General features: G+C 37.7%; 1 protein-coding gene across 2 annotated transcripts in view; it reads right to left on the bottom strand.

The window, feature by feature from the left end:
* Positions 1–3,612: 3,612 nt before the first annotated feature.
* LOC138838816 (CWF19-like protein 2) overlaps positions 3,613–17,642 on the bottom strand; it is a 40,629-nt gene continuing 26,599 nt past the window's right edge. For both annotated transcript variants that reach the window (XM_070038171.1, XM_070038173.1), the window contains exons 13-18: positions 16,405–16,614; positions 14,774–14,890; positions 11,867–12,022; positions 8,509–8,589; positions 5,857–5,958; positions 3,613–5,202 (exon numbers count right to left, since the gene is read on the bottom strand). In XM_070038171.1, coding sequence (XP_069894272.1) covers positions 5,059–5,202; positions 5,857–5,958; positions 8,509–8,589; positions 11,867–12,022; positions 14,774–14,890; positions 16,405–16,614 — 810 coding nt within the window. In that variant the 3' untranslated portion in view covers positions 3,613–5,058. The remainder of the gene's footprint in view (positions 5,203–5,856; positions 5,959–8,508; positions 8,590–11,866; positions 12,023–14,773; positions 14,891–16,404; positions 16,615–17,642) is intronic.

The following is a 17,642-nucleotide window of genomic DNA, read 5'->3' as shown; positions in this document are numbered from 1 at the left end:
AGTTGTAGGGCTTGAATTCAGGGCCTGGGCACTGTCCCTAAGCCACTTTGTGCTCAAGACTAGAGCCACAGTGCCACTTCTCCTTGGTACTTCTGCAGCATTGTTCCTTTGTCTTTACACTGGTAGACCTGCAGAATGTTGGATCAAATCTGCAACACTTACTCCAGCCCTTATTTCATTATAACAAGAATTATATAACCTGCACAATGACCTCCCTGAATTTTACATATACCATTACAGGTTAATTTCTGTAATGGAGATTACAAGAATATATACAGTGTAGGCCACTGCTGTATTTTTTGTTTCTATTTTATTTTGTAGATAGACCAGGAGAGCCACCAAATTCTTCAAGCTGAGCCTATGATACATAATTCTTGTTTGGCCCCTGATATTCTGGAAGTCATGACATTAAAATCAACATTGTTAAGTGTCGTATATGGCAAAAAAGCCTATTAACCTCCAATGTCAAAGGGAGTTTTTAAGAGTAAATAAAACAAACTGCTAGATAATGGTACACAGAGATTTCACAAAGGAAAATTTTAAAAATAAGTGAATCTCATTGTGGCAGAAGACAAGGCAGTAAGAATGCAAAGGCATGTGCATAATTATTATCAACAACAATCCTCAAGTAGCAAACTGAGTCCTGGTTGTCTGCACAGAGAAAAGATTATATCAATCATGTCAGACAGTAGGAACAGTTGGAAAAGAAGACTTTGCTATCTCTCTCTCCACTTACGATAAAAAGTCTTCTACTCAGTTCAGATTTCATTGTGAAACACATTAAAACTTACTGTGCCCTAAGTACCTATTGGACTGTGATCCACTTGTTATTTTTAGAGTTCTTTGTAGAACAGAAAAGAGGCCTTTATTATTTTTTTTACTGTCTTTGTCTATGTGGAAATTGGGCATACAAATAAGGACATTCTTGTCATACCCACCTAAAATAGAGCTGCAACACCACAGGGAGAAAACACAGAGGACCAACAATTATTCCATGAACTATGCTGCTGACTAACCCACTACAACAGCCCACTTTCTCCTGAGAACTCATTTTTCTTAGCAACTGTTGACGGAGCTGTCAGCCACGACCTTAGGACTAGCTCCCACATTAACTGCTGCCTCTAGCCAAGCAGCGCTCACCAGCTTTCTCAACTTAGGTAGATCTCTCTCCCATCTTTCCTTTGTTCTCTGGACATGCAGCCTATGCTGGTGCACCCAGGATTCCAATCTCTTTTTTGTTTTTTGGCCAGCCCTGGGGTTTGAACTCAGTCTGGACATTATCCTTGAGCTTTTGTGCTTATGGCTAGTGCTCTACTACTTGAGCCACAGCTCTACTTCTGGATTTTTTTGTTTAATTGGAGATGAGTCTCATGGACTTTCCTACCTTGGCTGGCTTCAAACCATGATCTTCAGATCTTAGCCTTCTGAGTAGTTAGGATTTCAGATGTGAGCCACCAGTACGCAGCTTATAACTCTATTTTTTATCTCCCACTCCGAAAAGACTCCTTCATTGGAAACTCTTTTGTGTGTTTTTGAGTTTGACATGTAGATTAAAACAAACTGTAAACACATCAAAATATTCAACTCATGCTTTCTTCCTGTAATGTTTTACTTATATAATAAATCTTTTCATCTTAAATATCAACCACTTCAAGGAAACCTTCTCTAGTTGTTCTATGTGTAAGCATCTTTGGAACTCCAAAATTTCTACTGAACTTTGTATCTTTATGTATTTGTTGGTTTCATCATGAAATGTTCTTCATGATAATAACTATACTTCTTATTTCACATGACTTTTTTATTTGTTCTGGTGGTACTAGAGTTGAACTCAAGGCCTAGTGCTGGCTAGGCTAGTCAATATCATTGAGCCACACTTCCAGCCCATATTTCACATTCATAAAGTCCTTCCATATAGGAAACAATGAATAAATTTGGCTAAGCTTAAAGTTAAGCTACTTAAAAAAGAGAAGAGACCGCACGCTGGTGGCTCACGCCTGTAATCCTAGCTACTCAGGAGGCTGAGATCTGAGGATCATAGTTCAAAGCCAACTCAGGCAGGAAAAGACCATGAGACTATTATCTCCAAACCACCAAAAAACCAGAAATCGTGCTGGCTCAAGTGATAGAGTGCTCACCTTGAGCTGAAGAGCGCAGGGACAGCACCTAAGCCCAAAGTTCAAGCCCCACAACCAACAACAACAACAAAAAGAGAAGACACACAGAGATTTTTGAAATATTTCAATCAATTTTTCTATTGATTTTGAATATACAGGATTATATTCAACAGTATATAAGCCTTTGCAAATTACTGTCTGGATAATGGAGAGACAAAGAAGAAAGGTACAGTCAAATTTTAAATTCTGTTGTAGGTGAATACTCTACTATGGAATGTAGAATGAATGCAAGGCTCATTTATTTGCCTTATTTAATTTTTGTTACCATTTCGTATTACAATTACTATGGTTATCTTTCAGAAAAGAAAACCAGGCTCAGCCGGGTCCATTTAGTCAACAGGCTTTGATTCAAAGCTTTCTGACTCCTTCTGAAATACACATTTCATTATTTTACAGAAGCCTCTCAACAGCAAAAAAAAAAAAGCCTACTGAAAGTATATAAGACCTGGAGACGAAACAACACATTGTTATATAATGGGTGGGTCATTGAAGAAATTATGATGGATGTCTACAAGTTCCTAGAATCTAAGAAAAATGAGAACACAACATAGCAGACCTTTGGAAAACAGTAAAGGTAGGCCCTGCTGTTGTCCTTAACTGGACAATCTGAGAGAAATAAATGTCTGCTGTTTAAAAAAGGAAAGAAATAAAGAAAGAAAAAGATTAGGGAAGAATCAGTGAAACAGAGACTAAAAGAATTACATAAAACAATCAGTGAGCAAAAATGTTTCTTGAAAAGATAAACACAATTGATAAACCTTCAGTCAATCTGACTGAAAAGGAGGTAGGACATGACCCAAATAGGTCACTAAGGCAAGAGAAAAAAAAAGGGATCTAAACAAAAAGAAAAGAAGTCAAAGTATTCTGATTTGCAATATATGATTCTATATCTAACAAATCCAAAAGATTCCATTCTAAAATTCTTATATTTGATAATCACTTCCAGCAATGTAGCAGGATATAAAATCATTATGTAAAAATCACTAGTATTTCTGTACACAATAAATAGGCTTAGAAAGAAATCAGGGGAAAATTCCATTCACAATAGCCTATATAAAATAAATAAAATACCTAGGAATAAACTTAAACAAGGAAGTGAAAGACCTCTACAATGAAAGTAATAGAACCTTGAAGAAGGAAACAGAAGACTGAAATAGAAGATAGAAAGACCTATCAGAGTCATAAAAATGGCTAGACTACTAAAAATAATCTAGATTCAATCTATCCCAACAAAATCTCCATGTCATTTTCTACAAGAATAGAAAAATCAACCCTAAAATTCATATGGTAGTATAAAAGAACCCAAGTAGCCAAAGTAATCTTGAGGGAGAAAAAAAAGAACTGTTGGAGGTATTACAATACTAGTGTTCAAATTGTACTGCAGTCATGGTATAAACACACACACACACACACACACACACACACACCACATGGTACATACACACACACACACACACACACTCACACACACACACACACACACACACACACACACACACACACACACACACACACACACACACACACACACACACACACCCCACACACACACAAAAAACAGGCTGATACTGGTAGGAAAAGAATTCCTAGAAATCCATGCAGCTGGGGCTGGGAAGGTGACTCAATGGTAGAGCACTTGCCTTGCATACATGAGGCCCTGGGTTCGATTCCTCAGCACCACATAAGCAAAAAGAAAAAAGCCAGAAGTGGCGCTGAGCCTCAAGTGGTAGAGCACTAGCCTTGAACTGAAGAGCTGAGGGACAGCGCCCAGGCCCAGAGTTCAGGCCCCATGACCAGACCAAAACATAAATAAAATAAATAAAAATTAATAAAAGAAACCCACGCAGCTACAACCATCTGATTTTTGACAAAGGAACCCTAAACATATATTGAAGAAAAGAGCTTTTCAACAAATGGTGCTGGGAAAAATATAAGTCCACATGTAGAAGACTGAAACTAGATCCTTATCTCACTCTATACTAGTATCAATCTGAAGTGAATGAAGATCCTAAAGTAAGAATTGAAATTTTGAAAGTATTATAGGAAAGAAGAAAAACACTAGAACATATTGACATAAGCAGTAACTTCCAGAATAGAACCCCAATTGCTCAGGAAATAAGAGTAAGGATTGGCAAATGGGACTCAAGCAAACTAACAAGTTTCTGCACACCAAATAGTCACCAGACAGCCTACAGAATGGAAGACTTCTGACAAAGAATTCATAACCCCAAGGAACTGTAAATTATGGAACAATTACTTTAAATGCACCAACATTTAAAATTTTTAAAGTCTAGAAATGGAAACACATTTGAAGTGTGAATACATTATATTTTCATCACCATTTAATTCTCTAATAGTTTTCAGATATTCTCCTTCCTTTAACAAAGAGAATGCATGGTGATATTATATGGTACTGGCAGGAACTTAAAAGAGATCTTCAATAAAATTGTATGAAAATAGAACACATCAAGTCTTATTGTAAAAAGTACAAAAGGAGCCAGGCAGTAGACTCAGCTACCTGAAAGTAGACTCATTTTCCTCTAAAACCTTTCTTTCTAGGCTTCCTTAGCCCCCTCCCTTTTCCCAAAAGGGTTTCTCTAGATTAACTGAATCATTTAGGACACAGAAAGTAGGTACAAAACAGGAATGGAGACAGACCATCCAGTGTGTCTCCACCTTACTCCACAGTCATTATAAAGAAGTCCCCAGGACCAGGTGAGGAAGAAGGGACACATTCCGCCGGTAGGGCACGCTGTCAGAAATCCCAGAGGAGTCCTCTGCTGCTACTGTCTCCTAAGCCCTGAGTCTCAGTCGTTCAGGTAGATGCAGAGGATATAAAACTGAATGGGATCTGAAGAAGCAGCTGAAACTGAGACATTTCACATCATTGTGTTTTACTTTTGGTGAAGTCATATGGTTTCCACCACTGAGCAAACTGCAGAGCTTTCTTCCTCTGATCCTCAAAGCTTTCTCGGATCCCCTTCCTCCAAAGTCTTGGTTCTAGATCCAGCATCCCACCGATGATTTCCTTTTAAAGAATGAGAAAATATCAAACATGTACATGTAAAAACAATAATGAAATTGTTTATTCCTATTAAATGTAGTATTAAGAAGCACTCCATGTTTAAAATGTTGCATAAATACCAGTTTCAAGTAAAAAAAAAAACCTTGTTTTCAATTAATTTTAAGATGCTAACCCTAAGGTTTTTGAATCCCAGCTGTATATCCTATCAGGCAACTTGTCAATTTTGTTACCTTTTTTCACTTATTTCAGCTGCTTCATTAATTTCATTTCAGTTCCTGACACAAACTTACAGATACCCAGAAGACCTTCAATTTAAGGAATATACTCTTAAAAAACAATCTGTTTCTGAAAGAAAGTATTGGCAATCAAAAGACCTGGACCCTACACTATGTGCCCAGAAACCATCTTATAAAATGAATCACACATTCTTGGACTGTACCTTGCTTATCCACAAATGCAGAAGTGAGATCATTTAGTCTCTAGTTTGACATGAACACTGTTCCCTGCTTCAGTCACTGGTACAAGCTATATTCTCTGTAGCTTCTCAAAGAATTGTATGGAGCAACATTCACAATTTCACTGTTCCTTGTGCCTCAAATTCCCCCCTCCCCCTTAAAAGTGTTAACCGCTGGAAATGAATCCTATTTGTAAACATACCTTTCCAAAGTAATGAGGGAATTTGTGTTGATCTTCAATGACATGGGCAAATCCTCCTTGGAGGCCAAAGTCCACAGAGAAGTAAGGTAAGCCCCTGGGTACCTAAAGGAATAGATGCATAACAATGAAATTATAAAGCTCCCCATCCTGCTCTCAGATATCAGACAGGACAGCAACTGAGCATTCTCAAGATAAATGCATACAATAAATTTCTAATTCTAGAGATACCTAAGCAATGACCTAATTTGCTAAGTAAAAGGTTTCATTTTGATAGGGTTTCAGTCAGACAATTCTTCATCTTATCCAGCAATTATAATCATAACCCATTATTGTCCTATCTTTGGAGAAAATAGGAAAAATAGGACGTATTTTTTTTTTTGGGTCCGGTCGTGGGGCCTGAACTCAGGGCCTGGGCGCTGTCCCTCAGCTCTTCAGCTCAAGGCTAGTGCTCTACCCCTTGAGCCACAGCGCCACCTCCGGCCTTTTTTCTTTTTGCTTATGTGGTGGTGGGGAATCGAATCCAGGGCCTCAGGCATGCAAGGCAAGCGCTCTACCACTGAGCTACCTTCCCAGCCCGTAAGTATTTTTTATATGACCACAGAAAAACTTTTTGAAGACTACACAAATAAAAAATGAGGTTATACTTTCTCATGTTTACTTATATGAAGATTAGGAAGAGGGGCTTGGCCAAAAAAATGGAGATTTGTTTATGATATACCTAAAGACTTTACTCTGATATATTTGCCGAAGATAAATAAGAACAACCATAAATTATTTACTGTTGAGATTGTCAGAGCAATATTTACAGTCATTTCAAACGTTCCAGGATTAACTCTCATTATCATCTCCTTTTTACACACACACACACACACACACACACACTCACACACACGCACACACACGCACACGCACATGCACACACACACACACACACACACAGTAATTAAGCTACATGTTGACTGGGAAGGCCATAATTTCTTTCTTTCTCTACAAATTAAGTATATCTTATATCCCTGAAAGTTTTTTGCCCTTGATTGGACATAGTGACTTATGCCTGTGATCTTAGATATGCAGGAGATAGATATTAGGAGACAATGGTTTGAGACCAGATCAGGCAAAACAGTTAGGGAAACCCCATCTCTGTTTTCCTCATCTACAGCTATAGGCTTCTTGCACGCTGCAAGAAATGAAAAGACCTAGTAAGAGTAAGCACAATGGGTAGACAAGGGGAAACTAACAACCATGATGGCAAAGAAAATCTTAACTTAAAAAAAAAAAAGAATGAATTACAAATATGTGAATCTCTATTATAAGCTTAAAATATACCAAGGGAAAAGATGCAGGCAAAAAATATTTTTAAAAAACCTTATGGAACTACTAAGCACATAAAGCTTTTAAAGGAACGATAATGAGGCTTTTTCAGACTTAAAAATGCTAAAGTAACTCAAGATTTGTTCAATCCATATTCAGCCACATTTATTGTTTTAAGAAGACACAGAAAGTTGGTTATACTAAGAATGACCTCCTTGGAATTCTTGCAGATGAGTTCCATTCACAAGTCCACCCACATAATCACAGGTCCTAGAGCTAGAGGGCACTTGGTTTCCTCCCCTCTGATCTTCAAAGAAAGGTTCTAATGTCAAATAGATAACTGCCATTCTCACATGAACTGTGCTTTTTATTTCACATTTTAGTTAAGTTAACAAGACCTCTTGCTACTTCAATCAGGTATTCATCTTGGTTTTAAAACCAAACAATAAATTCTAGATAGTTAATTGGTATGAAAACTGTATATACAATATAGAAAATGGGGAATAACCTATTTTTCTTAAAGTTTACATTTTCTGAAGAATATTTAATGCCACAGAAAATTATGGCTTAAGAAGTGAAAAAAACTTGAGCACAAAATGTGTCTAAATCATATAGTGTTTTCTATAATCTAATACATAAAAGAAGTAAAGCAGACACTTTGGACAGTTTTTGTTTTTCTTTTATTTTTTTAAAATATATTGTCTGACTCAACTCATCTGCAAAGGAAAAAATTGTAGATGGTATTTCACTCTTAAAGTAAAACTATGTATCATCAATAATGCAGTGAAATTTGAATCTTCTGACTGGGATGTAAGTATAATGAGGAATCCTGTTAGTCTATTTTCTAAAAGAATAAATGAAGGAGAAACATTCTAGTGATACTAGAATGGGGGTGGGAAATGTGGCAAACTTTTCTGAAAAGGGGTCATATGATAAAACATTGCAGGCTTTGCAGATCAACCAGTCTCCTCAGGACTACTTAAGTCTGTTTTGCAGTGTGAAAGCAGCCACAGGCTATCCTGAAACAAAGGCATAGTCTGTGTTCCAATAAGACCTAGTACAAGACCAGTGCACTAACCCCTGAACTAAGGAGACAACTCTGTTAAAAAAAGAAATGTACTCTTTATCTGAGTCATGTAGCCATAACCTTACTGTACATCACCTTTACAATAACAATAAAAAAAATTTAAAAAATAATAAACTAGCTCATCCAGGCAGGCTTGGCCTGTGGAACAGGCAGGCCACAGGGATCCCACCCAATGGCCTATTTCTTAACTAAGATGTCAAAATTAATGAAGATCCTGACTGATTTCTTATATCATAATATAAATTAATACTTACAGACTTTCTGATGTCTTTTGAAGACAGATCGATCAACTTCTTGTTTATGGACCACTCTTCATCAGATTCCATTATGGCTTTCTAAAAAATAGCCATTTGTTAAATGACAAGTAACAGGGTAGCAAATACAGAGACCATTTAAAATAAATCAGTAGTCTTAACTAGAGATCTTATAACAGGACTGCTTTCCAGTCCTGGTGCTCAAACTCAAGGCCACTAAGCCTCTCTGTGTTCAAGGCTAGCACTCCACCACTTGAGCCACAGCACCATTTCTGGCTTTTTCTGGTACTGAGGAATAAAACCCAGGGCTTCAATGCATGCACTCTACCACTAAGCCACATTCCAAGCCCCTGGACTGCCTTGATTTTATAGTCAACTTTTTTTCTAAGTAGCACAAAAAGGTATTAACACTAAAGTTTACATATATAAATATCTTAGCAAATGTGATTTGTAGTTTTGCATGTTATCTTGGTTCCATTTCTCCTTGATTGTACTGTACTTATGACTACAATTTTGACCTGAAAATACCTCTTGATAAACACTAATTTTGGGGAGGATTGGGGGGGGAGGGCGGGGGAAGACTGGGAAGGGATGGGAAGGGGAAACAAAGGAGGAGGCTACAATGCTTGATAAGAAATGTACTCATTATCTTGCCCATCTAATTGTAACCCCTCTGTACAGTATTTTCAAAATAAAAAATAAATAAATAAAATAAAATAAAAAACACTAATTTCACTAGAGAAATGAGAAATTAAAATAGGAATTAAAAGTTACTGTTTCATAGAATATTTATATGTCTAAGCAAGCATGTTTTTTAAAAACTGAGCAGTCAAGATCCCATTAATCCTCTAAAAAAACAAAAAACAAAAACCTCAAAATGAATCTAAGACCTTAATTTGAGACCTGAAACTCTGACAGCATTGGAGGAAAACACAGGGTCAATACATAAAGATCCAGGCACAGGCAAGAACTTTCTGAATACGACTCAGAATAAGGGCAAAAATTAACGAATGGGGCTGGGAAGGTGGCTCAGTGGTAGAGCGCTTGCCTTGCATGCTCAAGGCCCTGGGTTCGATTCCTCAGCACCACATAAGCACAAAGAAAAAAGCCGGAAGTGGCGCTGTGGCTCAAGTGGTAGAGCACTAGCCTTGAGCTGAAGAGCTGAGGGACAGTGCCCAGGCCCAGAGTTCAGGCCCCATGACCGGACCAAAAAAAAAAAAAAAAAAAAAAAAATTAACGAATGATGATTGCTTTGAATTAAAAAGTTTATCTTCAGCCAAAGAAGTAATCCAAAGAGTAGAGACATACTAGAGAATGAGAGAAAAGTCTTTGCCAGATATTCATCTGGCATTGGCCAATGACTAGAATAAAGAAAGTACTCAAAAAAAAAAAAAACTAAAAAAACCAAAAGGGTAAATAGTCCAAGTGGGCAACTGAATTCAGCAAACACTTTTCAAATGAAGAGATACAAATGGCCAATGAATAACTGAAGCCACCACAAAATCACAAAACATCTCACTCCTTCAGAATGGCTATCATCAAGGAAAAAGAAAAATATTAGGAGACTGCAGGAGGAAAAGGAATCCTTAATTCACTGCTGATGGAAAAATGTAATTGCCAGTCATTATAGAAACCAGTATAGAGGTTCCTCAAAAACATTAAAAATATACTGGGTATGAGTGGCTCACACTAACTTTAGTACTTCGGAAGCTGAGATAAGGAAGATCACAGCGCTAGCCAAAAACCCACATGATACAGATATGTGCACATGTTATCCCAGATAACATGAGAAGCTGAGATGAAAAGAATATAAGTTCTAGGACAGTTCTAGGCCAGTCCAGGCAGAAAAATCTGTGAGACTCCATCTCCAAAGAAGGTGGGCATACTCCTGTTATCCCACGGATGTAGGGAGCATAAAATAGGCAAATCATGGTCCATGTGTGCTCCTGGCCAGCAAGTAAAATCTTCTCTCAAAAATAACCAGTACACAGGGCTCCAATGGCTTATGCCTATAATCCCAGCTACTCAGGAGGCTGAGATCTGAGGATCATGGTTCAAAGCCAGCCCAGGCAGGAAATTCTGTTAGACTCACATCTCCTATAAACTACTAAAAAGTAGCCGGAAGTGGTGATGCTGTGGCTCAAGTGGTAGAGTACTTGCCTTGAGCAAAAGAAGCTCAGGGACAGCTCCCCGCCCAGAGTTCAAGCCCCAGTACTAATGGAAAATAAAATAAAATAAATAGCCAGAGCAAGCCAGGCACCAGTGGCTCATGCTTGTAATCCTATCTCCTCAGGAGATATGAGGAACACAGTTCAAAGCCCGCCTGGGTAGGAAAGCCTGTGAGACTCATCTCTAATTAACCACCAAAAGCCAGAAGTGGAGTATAGCTCAAACAGTAGAACACAGCCTTGGGGGGGGGGGGGGGTAGGCTCAGATACAGCACTCAGTTGAAGACCCAAGACCAGTATTACAAAAATAATAACTAGTGCAAAAAAAGGCTGAAAGCATAGTTTAAGAAGAGAGTGCCTGCTAGGAAGTATGAGGTCTTGAGTTCAGTCCCTGGAGACAGACAGACAGACAGACACACACACACACACACACACACACACACACACACAAACACAAACACAACACACACACACACACACACACACACACACACACACACACACACACACACACACACACACACACACACACACACACACACACACACACGCCTCTCAAAAAATAATCAAAATATACCCAACTTCTGGGTATATACCAGAAGAATTGTGTATAGAGATACTATGTACCACATTTATCATGTATTATTCACAACTGCCAAACTATGGAATAGGCCCAGATGTCCATCAATAGATGAATGGAAGGGTATTAGTCAGCCATAGAAAAATAAAATAAAACTAGGTAACTTGCAGGAAATGGAAAGTAAAGGTCACCATGTTAAGTGAAACAAGACAGCTGTCCCACAAAGACTAGTATCACGTTTTCTCTCATATGTATAATCTGGGAACATGAAAGAAACAGGGAACCAGTAGGGATGTAGAAGGGGAAGAAAGGGGAGGGCAATGAGGGAGAGTGGTAGACAGTGTACGACCAAAGCACATTAGACACATGCACTGAAATGTCATAATGAAACACTATTCTTGGTACAATATACACTAATAAAAAAATTAAAGTCCAAATTTCTGTTAACAGAAAACTTATTTGCAGATTGTTTTGTATTTGACCTTATTTCTTTAATATAAAATTTGCTATGTAATGGAGAAAAAATGCATGACTAGAGATAACTGTATCCATAAAACAGTACTGTAGCAAAGAAGGTGAGTATGTGTGACAAGCCTGCACTCAGGTGTACCTTAAAATAGATAGGGGCCATCTCACCCACTTCCTTCGGGAGAGGAATACACTCATAAACCATGTGATGCTGCTTCTTCATGCTCATGTTCGTTTCTAAAAAAATGCAGTCCAATCCCATACCTTCAAACATCTTTACAAGGGATTTCCTAAACATCTAAAAGGGAAAAACCAAAGCACATAAATTTAAGCACATCTCTATGATGTCTGAGAAAGATGTTAAAATTATCAGTTTAACAATTTTCTTCAAGCTGAACATATAAATCCAATATACATATTTTACTAATATTTTAGGTTATTTAACAATTAGATAATGAGGAAACTTTTTGTAGTTCATTATCAAAAGGCATACCAAAGCTATTTTTATTTCAGAGAGCTGTAAACACAAAAATAATGGGGATAGCATGATGTTCCTATATCCCTAGTAGAATACACTTCATTTTGGGGGTAAACCTTATTTTCCACATACCTAAACTGTCATTTCTCATCTAATTGCCCATTCTCCATTTAATTAGTGCATTTGAACCACAATTCCTCCAGTCTAGCCAGTAGAATGCATCAGTCTACAATTTGCAATAAAGGCACATTATTTAAAGAATCAACTGCATATGTATAATTTTATGAATTTTAAAATTAAAATTAATTTTCTTTAAATTATCAAACTATATAAGGCTAACTATATGCTATAATTAATTTAAATATTTTCCTTAAAAATATTAACACTAAGACTAATTATATATTAATGCTATACTTTATTCAAGTTTTTAACATAGAACATGTATAAATACAGTTATCTAAAAATGACAATGAAATAATCTATTAAATTGCAAAAACCTACTTGAATAAAGGTATCTGGTTATTTAAAAAGGGGATATACAGTCTCACTACAGTACAAGCTCAAGCATATCTTTCAAAGTGGTAAGAATAAATTTAAAAGAGGGCAAATACCATTATATATTTGATAAAACTAGCAATTTGGATCTAACTTACCTGAAATTTATGACTAACCAAGGATGCTTTGCTGGAAATTATCTTTGTATTTTCTACTAAGTAAGTCTAAGATTCAATATTAATATTTATAGAAAACTGTTATTTTAAAAAAACCAAAACTTGAAAAAAATGGTTCCTACAGCCAGGTGCTGGTGGCTCACACCTGTAATCCTAGCTACTCAGGAGGCTGAGATCTAAGGATCATGGGGGTTCAAAGCCAGTCCAGGCAGGAAAGTACATGAGTCTCTTATCTCCAATTAACCACCAGAAAACTGGAAGTGGTACTGTGGCTCAAGTGGTATAGGGTGTTTGCCTTGAGCTGAAGTGCTGAGGGCAGCACCCAGGCCCAGAGTTCAAGCCCCACGACCGACCAAAAAAAAAAAAAAAAAAAGGTTCCTGTGTTTTCAAACATTTTTCGTTAAGTCAAACCACTTTTAATATATTAAATAATAAATTTTTTAAAAACTATAGATATGTCCAATAAACTGGCAAGTAACTATAAGGACATTCACAAAGAATAATTAATTTGCATTTTCATAAATATTTGAGAGTAAAAACAAAAGCCAAATAAATTATATTTCCTTAACTGCACTAGCATTCAGGAATTTCATTAGTTTACTAGGCTAGAGTAATTTATCATTTCTAATACTAGTTTTTCTTTTAGCAAACAAAGAGCTACAATGCCATTACTCACATTAAAAAGTTTGGCTTTTCTTCCCTCACCTAACTTCCCACAATGCACCTGGCTGACACAGTCAGCTAACCTGCAATGTAGCCTGCACTACTATGCTCAATATATTTCGGCAGAACTAATGATTCATGTACTTATGATCTGTTGCAATGGCTTTTATTATACATCTTAGTTTCTTACAGCTATATAAAACAAACACTAGATTTTTGTAAGTATTTAAACACTTTAGCAATGTCTTTTATTCCAAGTTAAATGAAAAAAAATTTAACTACATCCCAAAAAAGTTCTAAAATAATTCTAAAAACCAAATCTCCATACAGTTTACCTTACATTACCTATACTAGTACCCATTCTGAGGGGGGGAAAAATTTCACATGGAAAATATCTGCATTCTTACTCCAACTTGGATATGGATACAATAAAACAATCTTTTAAACTTTCACCTTATAAACTCCCAAAGGACAAGAGATGAAAAGTTCATAAAATTCAGTCAAAACATGTCCTTTCCTGGCATGTTTATCAGCATTCTGAAGATAATAGCATACATCAAAGTCTCTTTTTTAATCTTATAATTTTCACATTTTCCTAACTAGGGATGCCTGTAACCTCTACTGAGTTGTCCAATATTAAAAAAACAGGAGTTGATGTTCTTGCTTGGTCATTCTGAGGTCCTGAGCTGTCACACACACTGGAATTCAGCAGTAATTCCATCCATGTTGTATCCTTCAGTCTCACAAAGAATCAACCATAGAAACAGATCTCTGACTCCACAAGCTAGGCTGGGTTATAGGGAGGAACAGAAAGAAAGCGGGTAACAGAATAGCCACAGCAACAGGAGGCCAATCCCACGCCAGGAACATGGCAGCTGCTGCCAAGGAAGCACTCATTCTCACAGTTTTTTTCATCTCTTGAAATGCCTTTCATTCTGACTGACTTACTAAGCATGGTTATTTCATGCTACACAAAACATTGATTAGCAATCTTGACTGATTTTTTTAAATTAATCATTACTTTGTCATAGTTTATTTAGTAAACAGATGTTTCCAAGAATAGGGGAAATAAAACTAAAAGGTGGCTGCACAGGAGAAACATGACCATACAAACCTATGATGTGATTCATGTTTAAACTCAGACAGCAAAATATTGAAAAAAACCTGTTGGAATTCTGCACAGTAGTTTCAACACTGCTCAAAAGGTTTACCATGATAAGGAAATGACCTTGCTGACCTGAATTTCTTCCCAGATGTCTTCATCCAATAAGGTAGCAGCCCGGTGGTGCTGCAAAGGGACCACAAGGCAGTGCCCCTCCGTGAGGGATCGGAAATTCGGCAAACATAAGTAAACCTAGGGGGGAAAAGTTCCAAAAATTCATTACTCATTCTAGTCATAAGAGAGGTACCTATGAAATGAAAAAAGTACATTTGGTTATAAGAAATTTTATATATTTTTTTTCTTTTGCCTATCTTGGGATTGAACTCAGGGCCTCAGAGCTGTCTCTTAGCTTTTTTGCTCTACCATGTGAGCGAAAACTCCATTTCCAGCCTTTGGTGGTTAATTAGAGGTAAGAGTCTCGCAGACTTTCTTGCCTAGGTTGGCTCTGAACTGAGATCCTCTAATCTCAGCCTCCTGAGTAGCTTGGATTACAGGCATGAGTCACCAACATGCATTATTTTAACATTTTTAAAGGTATTTTTCTTTAATGGCTCTCTCATATAATCCTATAAATTCTGCCCCAGCCATGCAGGCCCTACCCAGATACCTCCCTACCTCTTGGCTAAGTTTCTACCCAGTATCTGTGTTACCTAGGTAACTGGCAACCCTGGAAGCAGTCTCCACCCCCTCCTGCTAGATCACATCCTGGGCCTCCCTGGTCCCAGGCCCTGAGGTCACATCCAGATCCAGTATGGTTATACCTTTTCCCCACCTGGCCACACCTCTTCCCTTTGCTGGCCTAGGTAAGTCCTGGCCTGGCTCCACCAGGTGGGGGGACACGCCCACAGCAGTTCAGTAAATAAACTCCTTTTCCGGTCTGAATGCTGCATAAGTGTTCCCTTCATCGGCTATCTAATGAAACCTACCTATTTAATAACCTTACAAATGTCAGCTGCTCTGAAGGCAGAGATTAGAAGGACTGAAGTTAGAGGCCATCCCAACAAAAAAATTTGCCAAGATCCCATGACAATAAGCTGGGTACGACAGTACACATCAGAGTCCCAGAAGCCAAAGGTAGGTGAACTTGGTCCAGGACAGCCCTGGGGGTAAATTATTCTTAAAGACAAAAACAAAGAGTTGGAGGCATGACTCAAGAGGCAGAGTACTTGTCTATGCAAGCACAAGGCCTTGAGTTCAAACACTCTAGTGCCACCAAAGAGAGAAAGAGAAAGAAAAAGGGATTTCTTTTATATTTAAGAATGGAACAATGAAAATGGCTAGTAAGCTGGAAATTTAGAGTGAAAAGTCTCAATTTTCATTGCCATGCTTCAGATAATGCTTAAGATCTCCCCTTCCGACCAAAAAAGAAAAGGAAAAACAAGAATAAATGACAAAGAAGGCTGTATGTCATGTCATGTAAATATTTATTCTTGCTTTAAGAGATTCTAAGAATTACGGTTATTTAGAAAAAAAAAAAACTATTTGAAACAAAGAATAAAGTAAAACATACTTCAGGAATCTTTTTTTTTTTTTTTTTTTTTGGTTGGTCGTGGGTCTTGAACTCTGGGCCTGGGCACTGTCCCTCAGCTCTTCAGCTCAAGGCGAGCGCTCTACCTACTTCAGGAATCTTAAACGCATACAATGAAGAGGGCAAATGCACATGTCCTACCGGCTGGTCCTCGGCGCATCACTGTTGGATCACCTACCTTAGTCCCTATTGCAACAATGAGGTGTTTGGGAAACTGAGAGCTATCACAGCAGTACAGACAGTTTTCCATTCGTGCTGTGAGACTCTGGTGCTCAGCAATAGCTTTTCTCCTCTGGTTCTCCTCTTCACCAAGCCGTCCCCTCTCTGCTGCTTTGGAGACAAACATGTCATCCAGAGTGTAAGAGTCTCCATCTGTTTTCCCCATGAACTGAAAATCAAAAATAACAGTAACAGGGAGTTAGAAGATAGTGGTTCAGAGTTTCTTGTACAAGGTCATCCTGAATCTGTAAGTTTTGTGAAAAAAAATTTCTTGCATTAAAAGAAGGAAATGATGACTTTAAGTTAGGTTTAATCATCAAAAGTCAACCAAAGTCTTAGGCAGTTTGAATGTTTCCACTGTTTTGTTAAGCAGCTTGGACTACATTCATACCCACATCCTTTTCAGTTCTATACAAAAGGAAAATACCACTTCTTCCATTTTAGGACACCCAAGTTTCAAATGTCCTCCAAGGGATATAACAGGAACATATACATGATTTCACAGCCTCTTTCAAGTTGAATTTTACCCCATATCTACACCTGTCTGAGAATGAGAAAAGTCACCCTAGGAACTGAAATGACCAAAGAAGGTGGCAAGATGTCAGTTTCAACATGCCTTATCTTTTTTTTTTTTGAACCACAGGTCTTTGTTTTTCTTTATATCTATTATAGTGTTTGAAACCTAAAGAAATACATTTTTCTCTTCAAATTTGTATGTGTACGTAAATATCATTTGTCTGGACGGAGCACACTCAATGCCATGATTTCTTGGTCTATGTCTGCTCTGAAATCAAGCTTTGTCTACCTACCCAGGGGCCCTGAGAATATGAAAAACAGCCAGAATTTACAGTTCTTAGAAAAATTAAAGGCAATGGATCTGGAAAGCAAACCAATGAGAAGGATTCAATTCACTGTATTAAGATCCTTAGCTGGAAACCCCAACTGTCTCTTTAAGATATGGTGAGATCCCATATCCCCTTCCCTTACTTATTAAGTCAAAAAAGGGCATTTCTTAGAAGATGGCTAAAAGGCCAACCCCCACCTCCAGGGCCTCAGGGTTCACTCAGAGTATGAACTCTTAAAGCACCTCCAAGCCAGAATTCCCAGTCCATGATCTGAGCTATGACTTCCTTCATAGCTCCCTTGATGGCATCAGCATGCCTTATCTTATTCTAGCCAAACCTTTAAGAACAATAT

The sequence above is a fragment of the Dipodomys merriami genome, unplaced genomic scaffold, assembly GCF_024711535.1.
Source record: "Dipodomys merriami isolate MVZ:Mamm:240054 unplaced genomic scaffold, mDipMer1.0.p SCAF_29, whole genome shotgun sequence".
Classification (NCBI taxonomy): domain Eukaryota; kingdom Metazoa; phylum Chordata; class Mammalia; order Rodentia; family Heteromyidae; genus Dipodomys; species Dipodomys merriami.
The sequence above is the reverse complement of the archived record's forward strand: the minus strand, read 5'-3'. Positions and strand labels throughout refer to the sequence as shown.